The 21588-nt window shown below is 51.0% G+C and overlaps 2 protein-coding genes across 8 annotated transcripts; one reads left to right on the forward strand and one right to left on the reverse strand.

Annotated features, from left to right (window-relative positions):
• Positions 1-620: 620 nt before the first annotated feature.
• PFKFB2 (6-phosphofructo-2-kinase/fructose-2,6-biphosphatase 2) lies at positions 621-14771 on the reverse strand. Of its 7 annotated transcripts, none has more exons than XM_064398783.1 (16): positions 14493-14771; positions 12879-13004; positions 12693-12789; positions 12301-12367; positions 12098-12172; positions 11949-12005; positions 11398-11522; positions 10766-10973; positions 10448-10594; positions 8565-8669; positions 7538-7667; positions 6534-6596; positions 5952-6025; positions 4380-4598; positions 3797-3913; positions 621-2696 (listed from the first exon to the last, which is right to left on the reverse strand). In XM_064398783.1, the coding sequence occupies exons 1-16, from the start codon at positions 14647-14649 to the stop codon at positions 2682-2684; spliced, it is 1782 nt and encodes a 593-aa protein (XP_064254853.1). In that variant the 5' UTR covers positions 14650-14771; the 3' UTR covers positions 621-2681. The 7 variants fall into 7 exon arrangements, with proteins under 7 accessions (XP_064254853.1, XP_064254856.1, XP_064254852.1 ...); XM_064398786.1 differs by having other exon boundaries at positions 3797-3860; positions 4380-4620; positions 5950-6025; positions 14493-14655; XM_064398782.1 differs by having other exon boundaries at positions 4380-4620; positions 5950-6025; positions 14493-14655.
• YOD1 (YOD1 deubiquitinase) lies at positions 14683-18178 on the forward strand. Its single transcript, XM_064398790.1, has 2 exons — positions 14683-14810; positions 15079-18178. Exon 2 carries the CDS (start codon positions 15150-15152, stop codon positions 15783-15785), a length of 636 nt encoding a protein of 211 aa, XP_064254860.1. The 5' UTR covers positions 14683-14810; positions 15079-15149; the 3' UTR covers positions 15786-18178.
• The last annotated feature ends 3410 nt before the right edge of the window (positions 18179-21588 follow it).

A 21588-nucleotide genomic window follows, 5' to 3' on the forward strand; every position in this document is an offset into this window, starting at 1 on the left:
ACCTCTGATCCCACTGACAGCATGAGCTGGGCAGGTGCAGGTGGGTTTGGAGGTGTGGATTTGGATTTGGAGGTGGATTTGGAGGTGTAGAGATGGATTTGGAGGTGTGGAGGTGGATTTGGAGGTGTGGAGGTGGAGATGTGGAGGTGGATTTGGAGGTTTGGAGATGCATTTGGTGGTGTGGATTTGGAGGTGGATTTGGAGGTGTGGAGGTGAGCCTGGCACCTTCCTGAGCATTTCCCCAGGTCTGGGGGGGTTTTGTGACCCCCTGACTTTCCGTGCCCCTGTTTCAGGCAGCAGAGGTGGAGCTGGCTGCTGTCCCCTTCAGTGGGACCTGCCTGCCCCTGTGTGTCAGCTGCTGAGCTGTTCCACCAAAGCCATCTGAAAAACCCTGTTGTGCAAGGTCTGTTTGTTCTGGGGTGTTTGCATGCTCAGTGCCAAGGAAATCAGGTGGTTTCAAGGAAATCCCTGGCACAGGAGCTGCCAGGAGATGCCCACTGGCAGCACCCCAGCCCTGCAGCCCCGAGGGCTCAGCAGGACCCTCGGGGCAATGATCTGCTCCCAAATCTGCTGCTGCTCTGCCCCAGGCGTGTTTGCTTTAAACCTTCTCGAGGCTAAAATGCAGGAGGAAAAAGCTTTAATTAAAGCACTGAGGCACAAACGCTGCAGAGAAGGATGAAATCCCATCCCACAGCCCCAAAAGGGACCCCCAGCCACTGACCCAAACTGCAGAACACCTGATTTTCAGCAGTGATTAAAAAAAAAACCCTCACAACCACCAACAACACATCAACAGCAACATTCACAAATCCCAGCAGGTAAAAATATAGATTTTTGTCTCCTTACAATCATTTACTGCTCAGTGACATGAACTTCATGAACTCTTCAGCAAGTTATCCCAGCATTTTTGTGCGTAAACATCCTACAGTGCATCTTCCACTCCTTTTTCCACAGAGCAGGAGGGGTTTGGTCAGGGCAGCCAGCCTGACAAGGACGGGTTTGTGCGTTCAGAGCACTTTGGAGTGTGGCACTGAGGACTGCCATGGACAGCCTCGAAATCTCTTCCTTCAACATTTCTTTTTTTTCTGGTTTATTTTTAAGCACAAAAACATTTAAAACCCAAAACCAGACCTGGGGAGGAAAACCCTGAGGAGAAAAACGAATAAAAACTCAATTTCTCACCACCAAATTTCACCCCTCTGTGGCACAATCGCTTTAGATCAACACATTTTTCTGCTCCTCAGAAATCCTGAGGGGTCCAGATTTGTGCCTTGGTCCTCTCTATCTCAGTTTCATCAAATTACAGCTCTGGGAGTGTTTAAAACAACCAAGTCAGAGCTCAAAATGCCCAGGTTAAGCCTCAAGCTCTGGAGTTGCTGAGCTCCTCCACAGCCAGGGCACAGTTTCCCTGCTGTGGGTATATCCAACATTTATTTATACATTTAAAATAAGCAACTTCTAGGGCCCAGAATTGCTCAGAGAAATCCTGGAGTCACCTGGAACAGCAGGTCCAGAACAGCCTCCTGCTCTGTACCCAAATGTTCCTTTCTTCACCCAACCTGAGGGTGCTGCCCTCATTGCAAGAACAGCTGGAGTGGGGTAAAATGGAGTTTGGCAAAATGCAAGTCAAGAATTGTGGGAGAGAACTGAAAATTTGGGGTTTGGTGGGGATTTAAGGGAAGGATTTCAGTTAAGACACAGAGCTGCACCAACCTGTGCTCCAAACTCTACAACAGCTTAAAACTATGAAAGGCAGCATTGGGAACATTCACAGCTTATTCATAGGCAAGTTAAAAGCTCCTTGTGGGCCTAAAATTTGGTGTAAAATAAAGAAACCTTTTAAAAACCTTGTGCTTCCTGCAAACCATGCCCAGGAGCCCTGCTGGTCCCAGCCATGCTCCCATTTTCTGGGGTAAATGGATAAAACACCCCCAAAATGCAGGAAAAATGAGTGAGAGGATGGAATTTAGGTAGGGAGGAGAAGCTAAAATAGGGCTTGAGGTGGGATTTAAAGCACTGGGAGCTGTGCTGCTTCCAGAGAGGGGCAGGAGGGTTCATTCCCAGCTGTCCCTCACAGGAGGCAGCCCGTGGGATGGATGTGCTGACCTGGGTGCCACATCCAAGCAGAAGCCTGGAACAAGCACCCAAGCAAAAAGGAACTGGCTCAGATTGGGGGATTCACACCAGCACTCAAGGAGGGGAAGTCAAACCCTACCTGGAGCTCCCTGGGTGGCTGAAAACCAGAAAAAAATTGAGTTTGAACTTGGAAATAACTTGGACATAACTTGGAGAAATAAAACCTCGGGGATTTGGCCTGGAAATGCCTTTTCCGAAGAAAAGCTGCCTCAGTGAGTAAAACCATGACTATTTTGTCCTCCCACTGTGGTTAATTTTGGCTCCTGGCCAGGAGGAAAGACGTGGGACACTATTTCAACAGCCGGCGACGCGTTGGCCTAAGAGCGTTCAAAGCAGCTTGGAAAAATCTCCACAGGAAATCTTCTCCAGCCCCGTGGACAGACATTGCAGCATTTGGAAAGAAAAGACACAGACAGGCTCTAAAATCACAGTTCAAGGCAAGTACTGGCCAGGGTGGCTCACGGCGCCCAGGGGTGCTCCAGTCCTGCAGTCCTGGAATTCCCAGCTGGATGGATCCAAGGGGAAAGCAGGAACCCCTACGCTGCTCAAGCAGCCATTCTCTGCAGGGAAAAGAGAAACAGGACAGGTCACAGCAAGGAAGGCAGGAGAGGGTAAAGCTGGAGGCAGCTCAGCTCGTGGAGAGGTGAGTCCAGCCCCATGGAAGTGCTGCCCAGGAAGGAACCACCTGAGGATTTGCTCCATCCCTTCCATCCCAGCACAGAAATGTGGGAATTGGGTGTAGTGGGACCCACGAGGGGGAGTTTTAGATGATTGGCTTTTAAGGCATTTACAGCATGGTGTGGCAAAAAGCTGATAGGCCAAGAAATGCTTATAATGTATTGTAGTCAGGAAATAGTTAACTTCTGATTGGGAGGGTGTGAATTACACCTGCATTGTCTCACCCTTCTCAGGAGACTGAAAATGGAATAAAAGCTTTTAAAACACCTCTCAGTTGCCCCATCTCTAGGTCAGGAAAGGGCATTGTCTGACACACAAAGACCTGCCTCACTCTTTACATCACCCTTCAGCCTCCTGCCAAGACCCCCTGCAGGATTTTCCCATCTCAGCCTGAGCCCACACAAGCTCAGAGAGGTGGAGAAGCTCAGGAGTAAGGCGGCAGGTTGGTTACTCAGGGTTGCTCATTTTTATTTTATTTACCTTTATTTTTATTTACCTTCTCCATGGGGAATCACACTGCCAGAACCACCCAAGAACCATCACAGTGACCACCTTGCAAATTAACCACAATAAATACTCAGAGCTTTGACAAAACTCCTTCCTCTGCCTCACTCAGGGCCCAACAGACACCAGGAACACACTCAAGACAGTGAAAAACAAAGATAAATCCACAATCCAGTGACTCCTGCAAAATCCCTGAGAGCAGCAATGCCACCACACCTTGTCCTGGGACACAGCTGGGACCCTGCCCTGCTCAGAGCCATCCCATGTCCCAGTCCAGGGATGGAACAAGCTGGGCTAAAACCACAATCTGGAGCAGCCAGCACAAGCACAAGCCCAGCTGGAGCCCCTGGATCAGCGGGCTCAGCCCCCACTGAGGCCCCCCAGAATCTCAGCACAAGATTCCTTCTGCTCCATGGCTTTGTCTTTGCCCAGAGTGGTTTCCATGCAACACAAATCAAGAGAAATCCGACTTACTAACCCCAAAGAGAGCACACCCAAGCTGCTTGCAGTGGTACTCAGAGGCAAGCATTTCCCTCTGGAGGCTGCAAAGGAAACAGAGAAGCACAGCAGGGCTCGTAGTGCATCTTAATGGAGACTGAAATAGGAAAGGCAGCAAAGCCAATGAGGGAGGAGTGAAGCAGCCCCGAAATTCCCTGTTAGCCCAGGGCAGGTTTGTGTGGCAGCAGGAGGTGATAGAAGGCAGGGACAGCGCTTGGCTGCAGTAAAAAACTGGGACAAAGAGGGCATTTGTAACTTTTCCAATCAGGTTTTAGCCCAGAAGCAAAATCCTACCCAGAATTGAACCCCCTGCCAAATCCCTGTGGCACTGATGGAAACCTGCGTGGAGCCCAACTCTGACAGACTGGCACCACAACTCCAGTTGGATGGGGGGGATTTTGATGTGTTGGGGTTGGTTTTGAAGGGTTTTTTTGTCCTTAATCCAATCCAGGCTGGCTAATTTCCATGCAGAAACAGAGCCCCTGCTCAGGATCCTGGGCAGGGTGTGGATTTCGGAAGGACCCCGGTGATGGTGGGGAGGGGGAGCAGAGGGAAGGTACCACCTGGACAGTGACTTCCAGCTGTGGCTGCTCAGCTCCTTCTCGAGCTTCCAGGGATGGGAAAGGCCCTCGAGCTTCCAGGGATGGGAGAGGCCCCAGCAGATGGAGGGGTTTGCTGCCCAGGCTGTGGTGCCGCGGGCGCTTTACGGTGTCGGCGCTGGCCCGCGGGGTAAAGCTGTTCCTCCTCATCCTCACAGGGCTCTGCCTGCTGGGGAGGTCGTGCTGATCCCACACAGAGGGAATCACCAGGAATGAAAAGGGGGAACCACAGTTTAAAGCCACGTCACACACCTCCAGCACCCCACCCTGAGCGACCCCACATGGGGCTGTGCCTTCCCCAGCTCTGCACCAGCTTGGGAAACAACTTCATCCATCTTGGAGACAACTGGAAAGTGATTTTTCAGCAGTTTTACTTCTCTTTGGGACTTTTGTTTTGCTTAGGTGGCTCTGTTTGGTTTTTTTTTAATTTTTTTTTCCTTTTTTTTCCTCTCTGCACGATCAATTTAGGATGAAAAAGAAATAAGCAAATCGAAAACTCTCCCTTCTTGCTGTTCCTTCTGCCCCAAAGCAGCTGTGTTACCCAAGCAAAGCAAAGAACAGAAGCAGCCTCCAAGTGGGCAGCAGTGATTTCCATGCAGGGGTCACAGAGAAGTTAGAAAAGTGATAAATCCCAGAGTGGTTTGGGTTGGAAGAACCTTTGAACATCACCTAAAACAATCCCTGGCGAGCAGGGACATGCTGGGAACCAGGAGGATCCACACAAATCATGCCCAATGTCCTCAGTTTGGCATTTGGCAGCTCCACAAATCCTCCAGCTGCAGGTTCCCAGTTTCCCCAGTCCCTCAGCACAAAAGAACAACCAGATCCCAGCCCAAGGGATCTTCATAAATTACAGCAAAAAGCCTAAATGGACAAAACCTAAAATCAGATGCACTCAGAGTTCCTGTGAGGCAGCAGAGCTGGTCTGTGCTCTCTAATTGGGGGGATTAATTAGAGGCAATCACTGAGGCTTTCCCTGGCAGTCCCTTTGGAAAACAGGGTTTGCAAAATCAAAGCCCTCAGAGGTCAGCAGCTCCCCCAGATTTAGGAGGGGGTTACAAGGTGGATGGTCAACAGCAATTTAAATAATGGCAGAGAGAGGATTTCAGAAAGAGAAAACTCATCAAGACAAGGAGAAAAATCCACTTTAACCCTTTTGACAAGTCTTTTGGAAATCACCAATAAGCATCAGCAACAAACACTGAACTGAAAACTGAGAACAAGACCTGGAGTTTAAATCTTATGCCCAAAATGTCCTCATTCTGGTCCCTACAACAGCTCTGAAAAACATCTTCCTTGGCTTGGGAAGCACTAATGCACCTTAAAATTAATTCTGCTTTTGGATGTTGTTTCTGAAGAGAATCCTTCTGTTCACTGAAAGGCACCAGGCAGTTCCAGCAAGTGTTTAAATGAGGGTTTGTGACTTATTCTGTTAAAGGTGGAGCCAGAAAACTTATTCACAGGCAAGTTAAAAGCTTGTTGTGGGCCTAAAATTTGGTGTAAAATAAAGAAAACCTGGGGTGCAGCAAAACTTACTGAGATGAGGGAGGGTTTGTCCCGGTGGGTGTTCACTGCTTCCACATCCAGGGTAATTGTCTCCACCTTGCAGCCTTCACCCAAGAGAAAGAGAGGTTTATATGAGTGATTTATTTAAAAAACAGCGGGGAAATGAACAGGAATAAATCTGTGATTTATAAAAATAACCCATCTCATAAACCCACAGTTCACCCCACAAACAGAATTTTGCACTTGGTGGTTTTTAAGTGTGAGAGCACAGCCCTGAGTTGTTTGGGCTGCACAGAAAAGCCAATTTTAACTGACTGCACTCCAAGTTTGGAGGCACAGCCTTCCTCACCCACAGGGAAAATCCAATTGTTTAAAAGAGAGGCAGGGGAGAAGACCCTGCACCTCCACATCTGCTCCCCCACCCCTCCAGAACCCTTTTCTCTGTTAACTTTTTATATGTTAACCAGAAAATAACCTTTTTATGCATTACCAGAAGCTTCCAGAGCACGGCCAGGTGCTGCCACACATGGACCCAAACCTGCCCATAACATCCCCACACACAAACCAGGAGAGGAATGAAAATTAAAAAATGAAAATAAAGCAGTTATTTACCATAGGCAACAGGTGTGAGCTTGAGGATGGTGTGGAGGGGGCAGCGCAGGTAGGGCAGCTCATCTAGGGCACAGAAAGGTGCTCTGGGGTCACCTGGGATGCCACAGCCCCCCTGTCCCCTCCCCAGCCCCACGGCAGCAGTGGGATGTCCCCACCCAGCACAGAGGGGTTGGACTGAACCCTTTTAAGGGTCCTTTCAACCCAAACCATTCCAGGATTGAAGGGAATTGTCCTGGGGGTGAGAGAATGGGGATGGCACCCAGTCACTGCTGGCAGCCTGAGACACAAAATCAAAATACAGGAGCTGGAAATGGAGGCTAGGCTGGCTCAGGGGATGGACTCCACCCTCCAAAAGAGCTTTTCCAACCCAAATAATTCCATAATTCCATTCCCAGTGCTCAGGGCCAGCCAGAGGAAACCTCTCCAGTGGCACATGGCTGGGAAAGCGCCTCAGCAACAGCTGCCATGGGCCCACAGGAGATTTATTCAGAGCTGTATTTAAAAGTTTATGAAGTTTGTTAGAAGTTTATTAATGTCATTAGAAGTTTTATGAAGCTCTAGTGCCACTCAGTGGAGCTTGCAGCAGACTGGAACCTTCCAGGTGTGTGTGCTGTGCAAGAAATCAGCATTTCCCCGGGGTGGAGCACTCCTGCCAGCCTTTCCAGGCCACTGAGGCTCTTTAATTCATCAGAAAATGATGAATTTTTATTTTTCTTTGCATTAAAAAACAGTCCTTTACACATTCTGTAAGCACTGCTGCTGAAAACAGCTCCAAAACAACATCTGGGCAGCAAAACATCCCCAGGGAGCTCCTTGCACTGCTGCAGTGCAAGGGTTAAAGCACTGCTGAAACATTTCCTTTCCTCCTTTTTTTAAACAGCTTGTTAAAAAAAAAAAAACCTTGTTAAAAAAAAATTTTAAAATCCACCCAGTCATTCCAAACCACCCTCCCAAAAACCCCATGAAGGGAAGCAGGGAGAGGAGCCATCCCTTTATTTTTGTACCTGCGCTCTTGTCAAGAAAATAAGCCACGAGACACCTCATAACAGCCTGGTGGGAGATCACCAGGACGTTGCCTTGCCTTTCCAGCTCCATAATTACTGGCTCCAGGCGCTGCACCAAGTCCTGGTAGGACTGGAAAACCAAACAGGAACTGGTCAAGGGGTTGTGTAAACACAGGCTTAAACAGAGGTGGCAATTAACAGCGTCACTTTCAGGGAAATATCAGTTAAAGCAGCAGAAAGTCAAAGGAGGTTATGGGTCATGTGGTAAAAATAGTTTAAAAAAAAGACCCAAAAAAAGGCAAGAGCAGAAAGTGAAATTCAGTGTCAGAACCTCAGACCGTGGGAGGGCTCAGATTACTGGGAGCTCAATGAGTGCAGTCAGGAAAAAAACCAAATAAAATAGTAAATGATTCATTTAAACAGGTTGTGAGGTGAAGCCAGCAATGACTCCAGGCCACACCCAGGGTAATTCTGCTCCCCAGATGGTTTCTCAGTGACAATTCAGGCCTGGGATGCAGAAACCCCCTGATGCTGTCTGAGGGCAGCACCCAGCAAGAGGCCAAATTAATGGATGGAAAAGCACCATCTGCACACCCCAATGAGGGAAATCAAGAAACATTTCCCCCAGAAGAGAACTGAGGATCCTAATGCTTTCATGAGGATGAAAATTTTCAATTTTGCATTCAAATATTGGCAGAATAACCTCAAAGTGAGTCAGTTTTAACTTCAACCCCACATATAAATGTTTGTTTCACTGCACAGTGTGTTGGTGTTTCTTAGGGTCCTCACCTCTCCCTCCAGGATAATAATAAAGGTATTTCTCCTGATCCCCAGTGAGGGAAATCAAGAAATATTTCCCCCAAAAGAGAGCTGGGGATCCTAATGTTTTCATCAGGATGAAAATTTGCAATTTTGCATTCAAATGTTGACAGAATAACCTCAAAATGAGTCAGTTTTAACTTCAACCCCACACATAAATGTTTGTTTCACTGCACTGTGTGTTGTTCTTGTTTCTTAGGGTCCTCACCTCCCCTCCAGGATAACGATAAAGATATTTCTCCTGATCCCTCATGGCAAACTCTTCTGGATACTTGGCTTCAATTTCTGCATAGGTCATTTCTTCACAGACCCCCTGAGGGAAGGAAAAACTGGTTACCACAAACCTCATTTCATCAGAGGGCAAACAGAGAGGGAAGGAAGAGCAGAGGCTGAGATCAGGGTTCCCTTTATGGCATGGAAATTTCAGGTGCTGCATCTGACCCAGCCCTGCCCCCAGTGTGGTTCCAGGGTGGTTTGAAGAGGCTGGGCTTTGGTTTTATCTCAGAACTAAAAAGGATGACATCCCTGGTGTTTGCCAGGGATGAAAAATGAGCCCTTGCTTCCCCAGCAACCACCCTGCAATTTCCTGAGGGAATCAGAGTGGGAGCAGCAACCTTTGCCCAGCCAGGAGGGTGTGACAGATGTCTGGGATGCTCAGTGTTCTTTTCCTCCTCCACACCACCTGGAATGTCCCCAGCAACACCTGGCAGCTCTGAACACTCCCAGCCCTCCACCCAACCACCCCAAACCCCATCCTGGAAGGCTGAGGTCTGTGATACAAAATCACAGAGATTGTGGGGTTTTGTTTGTTTTTCCTACTTTTGTTGGGGTTAAGATTGAAGGCACTGGAGACATTTAAACTGAGGTGTTTATTGTTTCTTATCAATGCTAAAGCCTTACAGCCATGAGTTCTGTAGTCTTTTATTAGTAAGGTATAAAATAGTAAATGATTTTTTGTTATAAGGTTTTTTAAGGCTAAACTATTTAATTAAGAAATTATACCTAGATTATTTTCCTTTTTAACCCAATAAATGATCTCTCAAAGCCCATAGTGTGAACTTTTTCTACTTAATTGTAAAATACTAACCAAACCCATGAAAAAGAAGGAAGAAGAAGGTAAAGAAGAACATCCTGTCTCTGCCCTAAAACCTCCATCTTGCTTCATATTTATTTCTATATTCTAAAACCTCAAACTCTAAATTTTCCACCCTGTGATATTATTACACACTTCTGACCAACTCCACACCCACAATCCCAGTGCTATTTATCAATTTTGGAAACCTCCACAGCCCCAGTGGAGTGTTCTCTGAGTCTATGCCCTTCAGCACAGAAAGTTTAAAACTCTCAGCATCCAGGGTCCCAACATAAATCAGCTGGGTTTATGGTGATTAATTTGGCTTTAATCATTATTCCCCACCCAAACCCATGAAGAAGGTAAAGAACAACATCCTGTCTCTGCCCTAAAACCTCCATCTCACTTCATATTTATTTCTATACTCTAGAATCCCAAACTCTCAATTTTCCACCCTGTGATATTACACACTTGTAACCAACTCCACATCTGTAATCCCAGTGCTATTTATCAATTTTTGAAATTTTCTTTACAGCCCCCGGTCAAATGCAGTGCTCTCTTGTGGGTCTGTGTCCTTCAGCACAGAAAGTTTAAAATTCTCAGCATCCAGGGCTTCAACATAAATCAGCTGGGATTATGGTGATTAATTTCATTTTAAGCATTATTCCCCACCCAAACCCATGAAGAAGAAGGAAGAATAAGGTAAAGCACAACCTGTCTCTGCCCTAAAACCTCTTGCTTCATATTTATTTCTATATTCTCAAACCCTAAACTTTAAGTTTTCTACTCTGTGACACTGCACACTTCTAACCAACTGCACACCCACAATCCCAGTGCTATTAATCAGTTCTGGAAGCCTTCTCCACAGCCTCAGCTCAAATGCAGTGCTCTGCACAGAAGGCTGGAAACTCTCAGCATCCAGGGCTCCAACATTAATCAGGGTTTATGGTGGTTAATTTGGTTTTAAGCATTATTCCCCACCTAGAAAAGCTGAGGTTTTTAGGCAGGCTCTCACTCACAGCATCGATCTCGTTGAGGATCTTCCACTGCTCGTAGAGCACCCCCAGGGACTCTGCTGTCTGGATTGTCCTCTTCAGCTGGCTCGTCCACACCTTCAGGTCCACGATCTCCTGCTCCTCAATGAACTTCTTCAGTGCCTGGGAAAACTGGGGAGAAAAGCCCCAGGGAGGTCAGGAGTCCCACACCGAGCACAGACTCTGAGAAACACCAAAACTAAAACTTAAGGCGTCATCTGTATTAATTAACCACCCCAAGGCATCAGGCCTGGCCCCCACAGCACAGGCACAGCCCCCAGGGGCTGCTGGGCACACACTTACCTGCTTCCCCCTGGCTGAGAGGCCAGAGTCCCCTCCAATCCTGCCCACCAGGTTGTACTCGCTCTCCCCGTGCCGGCACAGGTAGATGGTGCGTGGCTGGACGTGGATGTTCATCAGGTAATAGACAATTTTACTCTGGATGTAGTCCTGCACTCGGTTGACCAGGAACCGCTGGCCCACGTTGATCACTTTAATGAAGGAAAGATCTCTGGAGTGGACATAAAATAAGAACACCCACACGGGTGGTTTGAAAAACGAGGCAGGAGCACCTGGGGGTGTCACCCAGCTACTGCTCCTCTAGGACTGCTGGGCTTAAAAATCCTTCCCTGGGAGGGTGGGCACAGGGAGGCTGCCCCTGGATCCCTGGAAGTGACCAAGGCCAGCTTGGACAGGGTTTGGAGCAGCCTGAGATAGTGGAAGGTGTCCCTGCCCATGGCTGTCAGAGATGGGCTTTGAGATCCCTTCCAACCCAAACCATCCTGTGATTCTGCAGCACACAGACAAAAATCCCCTCAAATCTCACTTGGGACCTGTGATTCCCTGCACACAGCCACACCTGGGGAGAGCAGAGGTGTTGGAGCATCCCGACAGCAGAGCAGCTCATGTGCCCAAGGACAAAGGGATTTGCTTACTTGTCATAAGCATCCGGGTCCAGGGGCTGGTAGGTGACCTTGTAGCACTCGATCCTCTTCAGGAAATCGTCCATCACATTCTCCCTGTGCCTCTCCGGGTAGTCAGGGCTGGAAACTTTCACCTCCTGCCCAAGAGACCTTGTGAGTTAAGCAAACTGAAGAGGGAACAAAAGATGAATAACATTCCCCCCCTTTTGAAACAAATCCGCATTGTTTGACGCTGCCCTGAGGAAAAACCTGCTCCTGGAGAGGAAACAAAGGGCGACTCTTAAGGCACTGAAGTGGTTGGCCCTGACAGACACCGCTGGCTCAGAGCTCTGCCCTCCCTCCCTGGCCAGCACAGCGCTCCAAGGTCACCCATTCCCGGCTCCACTCGATTTCCACATTCTCACATAACGGCATCTCCGGCTTTTAATAAACCTGCAAATCCCAGCTGCCTATTCCACAGGTGAAACGTGAGAGGGAGGCGTTTGCAGAGATCCCCAGGAGCTCCCCGAGCCCACGACCTTGCACCGAGAGCCCAAGCTGAGCCTGGGAAGGGCAGCACCCACCAGGATATTGGCAGCGATGACCTCTGGATCATCACAGACAGACTCCACGAAAAACACCTAGGGAGGAGGCAAGGAAGCACATTTCAGAGGCAAACTCCAGCGCTCCTGTGCCAGGGAGCCACAAATTAAACACACAATTAAAGCACTACCTTGAAAGCATTTTCCTTGGCAAAATTTAAGATGAGGTCCCGGCGCTCCCGAGTCGTGTTGGTCGCATCAAACACCTGGCAGAAAACGAGGAAGGAGCACTGAGCAAGTTTATCTTCAGACTTTTACGCCCCAAATCAGGTCCCTGAACACTGCAGGCAGCTTTGAACTGATATAAGACTATTTTTAGTGCAGAGGATCTTACAGCTATTTGCCCGCACTCCTCCAGGAGATAACACTTCACATCTTCCAGAGCCACCAGGGCACAGCGTCTGCAGGACAGAAATAGGGATGGTCACAGCTGATGGAAAGCATTCCCACAGCAAAGCTTCTGAGCCAGCAGGGAGGGATTCAAACACCTCCCTCACACCCTGAGCTGCCCTAAGAGCCCCACAGATCCTGGGGCACCTCGCTGTGACCTGACCCTTGCAGCCCCTGAGCTTTGTGCCAGCCCCAAACTCCCACACAGGATGCCTGCACGGGCTGTGCTGTTCCTTCTCCCTTCCCCGGGGACTCTGGGTTATTTTCTGCTCCTCACACGCAGCCTGCCAAGACCCCAGCCCTGCAGGGAGCCACCCAGCCCGTGCCAGGGCTCACTTGCGGATTTCCATGGCCTCCTTGTTGTCGTGCCTGAAGAAGTCGTAGGACTTGTAGGACTTCACTGCCTCGCGCCGGTACACCCCTAAATTAAACACTTCACACACAGGAGAGGACAGGGTGAGGGCATTCCACTGGCAGGTGGCACAGCGCGGGGCAGGGGTGTCCCCCCACACACCCACCCACCTTTGGTGGGCACCCCGATCCAGTTGAGGTAGCGGGTGAGCTTTTTGGACATGTAGGTCTTGCCCCTCGCAGGCAGCCCGATCATCACGATCAGCGTCGGGGAGTTGGTCATGTAGGAAGCCCATGCTGCAAAAAAAAAAACCAACACCCCAAAACAACCCAAAACCACCCCAAAACAGCATCAGGGGCGCTGCAGAGCATAAAGTGTCACCCAGCACAGCATCACCCCGGGGATAAAGCATCGCAGGACGGGCTCGCCGTGTGTCCCCGTGGTTAACGAGCGGCTGTGAGCGCTCTGTGCTCTCCCGGTGTCCGCTAACGAGGCGGACCGGCAGCACCGCTGCCTAATGGGGCTTGCAGCGCTAACAGCACCCAGCGCCGGGCAGCGCCGCCAAGGGCGAACGAAAGATGTTTTTAACAAAGCGGTCACGTTCCCGCAGCCAGCAGCCCGAGCCGGCTCCCGAAGCGCCCGGGACAGCAGGGGAGAGGGATGGACGCGGCAGCCGGGGGGCTGGGGAGCGGCGGGAGGGGACAGGCAGGAGGCTCGGGGGGACCGCGCGCAGCCCCGTCCCCCTCCCGTCACTGGCTCCGTTCCTCTGTGGGCACGGAGCACCGCGCACCGGGGCTACTCACAGCACTGCTTGTCGCCGGCCCGGCCCCGCGGGGCCCCGCCGCAGCCCCGCGGCGCCGCCGACATGGCTCCGCGCCGCGCCCCGCGCCCGCAAAGCGGCGGAGCGGGAACGGGAACCGGGAGCGGGCACCGCACACGCGGGAAAAGGGGAGCGGCGGGGCGGGAAAACGGGCCCGCGTCACGCGCGCGGGGGCGCGCGCTGTATGCAGATGAGGCCGGGGGGGCGGGGCAGCCGCGCGCTGTATGCAAATGAATCTGGAGGGCGGAGCCGCGCGCTGTATGCAGATGAGACTGGGAGGGAGAGCCGTGCGCTGTATGCAAATGAGATCTGGAGGGCGGGGCAGCCGCGCGCTGTATGCAAATGAGACCGGGAGGGCAGGGCAACCGCGCGCTGCATGTAAATGAGGCCGAAAGGGCGGTGGGCGGGGCGAGAGCGGAACGGGGGCGCCCGCGCGATGCAAATGAGATGGGAGAGCTCGCGCCTCTATGCAAATTCAGGCGGGCTATGCAAATCAAACGGGAGGTAATCAGCGGGGAAGGGAGGGGGCGGGAATTCACGGCGACGCCCCGCGCCATGCAAATGAGACGGCGGGAGGTGTCCGGCTGCGTGCAAATTAAGTGGGCGGGGCCAGCTCCTGTATGCAAATCAGGCTCCCGGCGTGCCGTGCCGATGACGCGGCCGCGGCGCCCGGCTCTATGCAAATGAGCCGCGCGCTATGCAAATGAGCGGGCGCCGCGCGCGCCCCGCCCCGCCCGCACTCTGATTGGCCGCCCGCTCGGGGTTGGTGGAGGGGGTGGGACCGGCGTGCTCTCGCGAGAGCGGGGCGGGCACGGCCGGAAGCGGAAGCGGCGGCGGCCGGTGCGGCGGCGGCCCCGAGGATGCTGCGGCTGCGCTGCAAGGCCCGGAGCGGCTCGCACGCGCTGCCGGGGCTGTCGCCGCACTCCCGCCTCCGCGACATGCAGGCCGCGCTCGCCGCGCTCACCGGAGTGCCCGCGCCCGCCCAGCGCCTCCTGCACGGCTTCCCGCCGCGCAGCCTCGACCTCAGCGACGGCGAGCGGCGGCTCGGCGAGCTCGGCATCCACTCGGGTGAGGCCCCGCGGGGAGGAGGGCGGCGCTCTGCGGGCCGCGCCGCCTGCCATTGCGTTAATTAAAGAGGCCGTGGCGCACACGCCCCTCCTCGGGCGGCCGTCGGGCCGGTTCCTGCTCTCGCTGCCGGCGCCGCCGGGGCTGTGGCCGCGTCCCGGGGGTGCCGAGGGAGAGGCGCGCGGGGCTGGAGGGGACGGGGTCCGGGCCACGCCAGGTGAGTCCCGCGGGGACCGTTGTGCTGCCGGCGGCTGTTGGCCGGGGCTGTTTCCCGGCGGGATGCCGAGCCGGGGGAAACGGGCGGGCGGGGCTGGCGGAAGGTGCCCCTGCCGTGGCCCGGTGGGGCTGGGTGGTGTTTAAGACCCCAAACCATTCCACGATTCTCGTCCCTGACCTCCGGCAATGACAGCACGACCGCGTTGTTGCGTTGGAGGAGCAGCAGCGGCTTTAGTTGTCCCCTTTGTGTCCCTCCCCCGCTCTGGCAGGTGACACTCTCATAGTGGAAGAGGACACCTCCAAACCCGAGCCCGGCTCGCCGGTGGTCGCCAAAAAAGCCATGTCCCAGCCCGTGAGGGAAGCCGTGCCTGTGCTGGCCAGGAGGGTGGTGCCAGCAGACAATTCCTGCCTGTTCACCAGCGTGTTCTACGTGGTGGAGGGCGGCGTGTACGACCCGGGCTGCGCCCCGGAGATGCGCAACCTCATCGCCCAGATCGTGGCCAGCGACCCCGAGTCGTACTGCGAGGCCGTGCTGGGCAAGACCAACCGGGAGTACTGCGACTGGATCCGCAGGGAGGAGACCTGGGGCGGGGCCATCGAGGTGTCCATCCTCTCCAAGTTCTACCAGTGCGAGATCTGCGTGGTGGACACGCAGACCGTGCGCATCGACCGCTTCGGCGAGGACGCGGGCTACAGCCGGCGCGTGCTGCTCATCTACGACGGCATCCACTACGACCCGCTGGAGCGCCGCCTGCCCGGCTCCGACCTCCCTCCCCAGACCATCTTCCCCAGCAGCGACGACGTGGTGCTGGCGCAGGCGCTGGAGCTGGCGGACGAGGCGCGCAGGAAGAGGCAGTTCACGGACGTGAACCGCTTCGCCCTGCGCTGCATGGTGTGCCAGAAGGGACTGACGGGGCAGCTGGAGGCCAGGGAGCACGCCAGGGAGACTGGGCACACCAACTTCGGGGAGGTGTGAGCTCGGCCTGAGGAGGAGGAGGGTGCCATCGACTACCTCAGCGCTCCGGAATCAGATTCTGGGGTCCCAGATAAGCTGTTTGTAATGATAAAATTCCGTTCGCAGAGCTTGAAAAGCGAATTTAGCTTCGTGGTGGCCAACGCGCAGGTTTGGGAGTAGGGGATGGGGAGTAGGGATGGCACTCGGGCTGGTGGTGGACAGTGGCAGCCACACCTTGATTGCATCACCTTCTGTGTGTGTGTGAGTGATCTGAGCAGACACACAGCCAGGCTCGTCCAACACTGGTGTGAAATCCACCTCTGAGGTGCTGAGTGTTCATTTTCAGGGTAACTCAATGAATCTGAGGCTTTGGGAAACACACACACATCATCTCTTACACTGAGAACTGGGCTCTGCACGTATGTGCAGCTCTCAGAGGGGAAACTGCTCGTGTGGTGCATGATTGGTAAGGGAAATACCAAGTACAAAGTCAAAATACAGTTTGTAGTGGAAAGAGGATCTCTGAGCTGCCCTGCACCATCAGGAATAGACTGTGTAGTTTGTGTGCAGAGAACTTTAGGGAAAGCAATGGCCTCTAAGCTTTAAGGTAGCCTTTAAATTAATGAGTAGATGGATAAGTGTTGAATAAAACTTATTAATCCTCCGTAGGTAGTTTTTAGTTGCTTGAAAAATAACTCTGAACCCCCTGGTGTTTACACTGCATCAGAGCATAAGCATGCTTCCTGGAATACTTGGGATTCTTCTTCATAATAGCATTGGAAATTCCTGCAAGAGGGAAGTGAGTAGTTAGGGAAGTGACTTAATTTGCATCTGTTAAATACTTTGAATATTTTACTTGAGCAGAGCCAATCATGGCCATGGTGTTACTAAGCTGTTCCAGTTTCCAAATACTGTGAATAAGCACTTTAAGGTTGAGTTCTCACTCTTTGCTGGTAAAATGTTTTGCCCTCTGAAGGCCAGAGCCAGAAGGGAGGCTTGAAATTCCATCTGCTTTCTGCCTTAATGTGTTTGATTTGTCACCACTGACTGTGGAGTAGCAAGACTTTCATTGTGATAATGAAATATCACAGCTGAATATTCAGATGAAAATAAGCTGGGGAAAGTGCCCCACTCCTTGGACTGTTCAGAATCAGGGAAGGATGAAATTGGTTTAATTGGAATATTTTACCTCACAGTGGGGTTGTGAAGCTTAACAGCAAGTGCTTTTGAGGGCTTTTAAAAGGTGCTGTAAAGGTGCATATTACTGAAGGGGATTTATGTTATTTTTTTTTCTTTGAAATGCCTGCAACATATCCTTGTTTCTTGAATTTTAAAATATCCTTTGCCTGCCATTCTTCTGTTACTGTTTGGAGTGACCTTCCTTGCACTTTTAGACTGGGGAACAAGAAGGGGCATCCTCAGACTGAGGCAGAAATGAACCCACTTTGCACGTGGGTTTAACCTAAAACCCAGTTTGGAAGGGCTCTGTTCCCTCAGGCACCTGAGCAAACTGGTGCAGCAACACCACCTGTTCTGCAAAAATCATATTTCCAGTTCTCAGCAGAGGCTCCCAGTTGGACCTTGAAATACAGGAGGGTTTTACTGAAGAAAGAACATAATTACTTAAGTGCTTTGCTGAATTAAGGCATGAATAATTAAACAGCCTAGGATCACCCAGAGCACTGTGGACCTGGGTTTGTTTTTAATTCAGTATTAAAACACACATTAGCACTGTTGGGTGTTCCCTATAGAAAGCCACTTAGCTTCCAGTGTTAAACCCCACTCTGCTTTTAGCCTGTCATTAGGAAAAGAAGATAAAAACCCCCCAAACCCCAACACTAAACCCAGCCCTGTAGATGCTTAAAAACCTCCAGAAACACCTGACAGTTCAAAGGAACTTGAAGATGACACTGTGTTATAACTACTTGAGCTGAAATTGTGGCTAGGAACGAGACCAAGAGACTGGCAAGGCCCAGGCGTGCTCTCGGCTGTCCCAGGGAAGCAGGGGCTGCCTGGAGTGATCCCCCCCTTTGCCATCTGACACGGACACAATACCTACCTCAGAGAGGTGCGCCAGGTGTCTTTGAAACACAAGTGGAAGATCCATATTTATTGTCTGCCTTGACTTTGGGGAGCAACCCTTAGATTTTAGCTTTGTGTCCTGGATGGATTTCTCAAAGTGTGTGAAACCTTTTCCTTTTTTTTTTTTTTTTTTTTTTCTCCTGGTATTTCTCAGTTGCAGTATTTGAAAAATGAGCTTTATTTAATCCAGAGTGTTGAGCTTTGCTAGATCATGTTTGCATTGGGAATCTGCTACCAGGGAATCAGTTCCCTTGGAGGGAGACGTGTCACTATCACTGCTTGGATGTTCTCTTTTGTTGCCTAGAAAATAAAATCTCTTTGGATAAAAAAGATATACCTGTAATTCGTGGTTGTAAAAGTTGATATTGTTACAGGCTGACAAACAACAACTCCTTGACTGCAAGAAAAATTTCTCCTAACTCTCCTAAACTTTCTCAAACAAAAAGTATCTCCATTATTTAAAACGTAAAGTCTGGATAGCTTTAAAGTACAACTATTTTCCCTTTTAAAAATTCTTATTAGAGTGTTTTTAGTATGTTTTAACTAGGATTTTCCTGCCCTTAATGACACAGTCAGGGAATTATCCCAAAAATGGCATCCTTCTAGTGGTGGGGTGAACTCTGAATATCAGAATGGGATGAGATCAGCTTCAAGATCCTTTCCAAGCCAAACCACTCTGGGATTCTATGACATTTGGTACCTGAGATATCAGTACTCAGCTGTAAAGAGAGTTTTACATCCCTTCAGAATCTTTCATGCATTGAAATATACAAATTATTAAGCTGACTTTACAAATATTTCTGTCCAGTATTACACAGTTCTTTTCCATGGATACAATAGAAAGAGCAGTCTGGGGATAAAATCAGTAATAACTGGAATTTCTGAAGTTCTGAGCAAACTCCTATCAAAAGAGCAGTGAGTGCTGAGAAAAGGAACATCCTGTTCTGTGGTACATCTCCAATCAGCACCTTCCCCTGAGCACAGCACGGGGGGGCCATTGTGACACTTTGGGGACATTGTCCTGTGCCCCTCCTGGAGAATATCCAGCTCTGGAACTGGGATCTGCTCTGGGGCAGCCACCCCCAGGGAGGCTGAAACCTCTCTGACCCCGCAGTGTGGGGTTTGCCCTTCTCAGGGGAGGGGCTGGGGCTGAAGAGGAGAGAGGAGGAGGAGAATGAGGAGAGCAGGAGGAGGAGAGGAGAAGGAGGAGAGCAGGAGGAGAATGAGAGCAGGAGGAGGAGGAGGAGAACAAGGAGAGCAGGAGGAGAATGAGAGCAGGAGGAGGAGGAGGAGAACAAGGAGAGCAGGAGGAGAATGAGAGCAGGAGGAGGAGAATGAGGAGAGCAGCAGGAGGAGAATGAGAGTGGGAGGAGGAGAATGAGGAGAGCAGCAGGAAGAGAACGAGGAGAGCAGGAGGAGGAGAAGGAGGAGAACGAGGAGAGCAGAAGGAGAAAAAGGAGAGCAGGAGGTGGAGAACGAGGAGAGCGGGAGGAGAATGAGGAGAGCAGAAGGAGAAGGACGAAGAGAGCAGGAGGAGGAGAACAAGGAGAGCAGGAGGAGAATGAGAGCAGGAGGAGGAGAAGGAGGAGGGCAGGAGGAGGAGAATGAGGAGAGCAGGAGGAGGAGAATGAGGAGAGCAGCAGGAAGAGAACGAGGAGAGCAGGAGGTGGAGAACGAGGAGAGCAGGAGGTGGAGAACGAGGAGAGCAGGAGGAGGAGAACGAGGAGAGCGGGAGGAGAATGAGGAGAGCAGAAGGAGAAGGACGAAGAGAGCAGGAGGAGGAGAACAAGGAGAGCAGAAGTTCTCTGCTGCTGCTGCCTGGGGCACAGAGCCTGGAGCTGGGGGAGGTTCTGAGCAATCAGACTGACACACCAGTGCTGAATCATCTGTGTGTGGCTGATTTCACTACAGAACCCACCCATGGGCCAGCCCTGGGAGCCTCTCCCTGCCAAGGAAACTCTCCAGAAGAGGAACTAAAAAGTTGTCAGCTTGCTGTTTGGAAAATTGCAGCTGCCATGCAATTAAATGTCTGCCTGCATTTTAAATCAAACTTTGCATCCAGCTTTAAAACTGCCATCAGGTTTGCTCCAAATAAAATTCCTTCAAATGGGGTGACATCACTCCTGCTGTTTCAGCTGTCTGAGCACCAACTCCTCCTTGAAACAGGAATACAGCAGAGCAGTTAACAAAATCAGGTTGTCCAAGATCCCAGTGCCCTTGTCTATTATGTTTAATTAAAAGTCTTGAGGAAAATGTTGGGGAACTATGAAAGCTTGAGAGCTGCATTCTCACTTCTGGTGTTCATGGTAAGCAAGCTATGGGAACACTTCAGCTCCCTTCTCCAGCCCTTTCTGTGAAACAGAGATAATAAATAAATACTATATAAATAATATATAATAAATATTTATTTAATAAATAAATAGAACCTGCTTTGATGATAGGAAGGTTTGATGAGTGCTGTGCAACAGGAGCCATTAACTACAAGCTATTTTCCATAACTGATTTATCAGCACACAGGCTGTGCCTGCAATTTGGGTGAAGGAAAGTGCCCAGGAGTCCCACAGAGTCAAAAATCCTCCTTACCTTGACAGGAATCTTATCAGTGACGCCGTGTGGATGCTTTTCCTTCAGGGCCAGGCCTGAGTCACTTGTGCCCTCGTGTTTAGGAACAGGGTGAGGCTCAGCAGGGCTGTGAAGCTGCCAAAGTCCTTCCAGGGCACTGGGAAGTTTTCTCTGCATCATTTGACTCTTGGCATATCCTTCATGCCATCTGTGTGAAATCACACCTTATTTTGGGTTGCAGCTATTTATATTTGTTGGAGGGAGAGGAATGTGGAAAAAGAACAGGTTCTTTCTGGGCTCCTGATTCAGAGGAGCTGGAGATTTCTCCTGGTGGATGCTGACACTTTCCTGATCCACGGGGGCTGCAGGCAGCCAGCTCTGCCTGTTGGACTGCCCAGACTGGAGCCCTGCTGCTGTCAGGACACCCCTGCCCTGTGCTGCTGCTCACTCACACCCTGCTGGCAGTGCCAGAACAAAATTACCCCAGTTTTGGTTCCCTCCCTCTCAGAGCAACCTCAGCACCGGGCACAACTCGACAAAACCCGCACGGCTCTAAAGCTTCCACTTCAAATTAAAACGAATTCATTAGTTTACAATCAAACCCACTTCATTCATTAATACCACGTTTAAACTCTGCCGATGCTGTGCCAGCACAGCTCCTGAAGCACTGGCACCAATCCTGCCCTCAATCCCTGGCTGTCCCAAGGCTCCAGCAGCTCTGGTGCATCCCCATCCCTCACGTGCTGCAGGCCGGCGTGGGACAGCAGGGAGGGCTGGGGCTGGGGCTGGGGCTGGCTGGGACCCTCAGCAGCCTCTGCTTGGTTGGTTTGCTCTCCAGCACATTCTGGAGCAGCGCTTGGCTGGGCTCAGCCCTGCCACTGGGAGCCTCTGGCTCATCTGCTCTCTCTCCATCTTCCCCTGGCTTTAATTAGCTGATGTTTCCACTTCCCTGTTCTGTGGAGCAGGGAACATGTGTGGTAACAAATCCTTTTGCTAAAAATACCAATTGAAAAAAAAAAAAAAATCATTGGAGCGTGGAAATGTGAATGAATCCGGCAGCTGTGTCAGCCCTGGAAATTTCCTGCAGGGTGTTTGTAGATTTGCAGTGAGCAGCACCTTGTCAAGCAGGTACAAATCCACGCTGTGTGTGGGGAATGGCCAAAGCGTTGTTAATCAGCAG

This window comes from Passer domesticus, chromosome 25 (genome assembly GCF_036417665.1).
Source record: "Passer domesticus isolate bPasDom1 chromosome 25, bPasDom1.hap1, whole genome shotgun sequence".
Lineage (NCBI taxonomy): Eukaryota > Metazoa > Chordata > Aves > Passeriformes > Passeridae > Passer > Passer domesticus.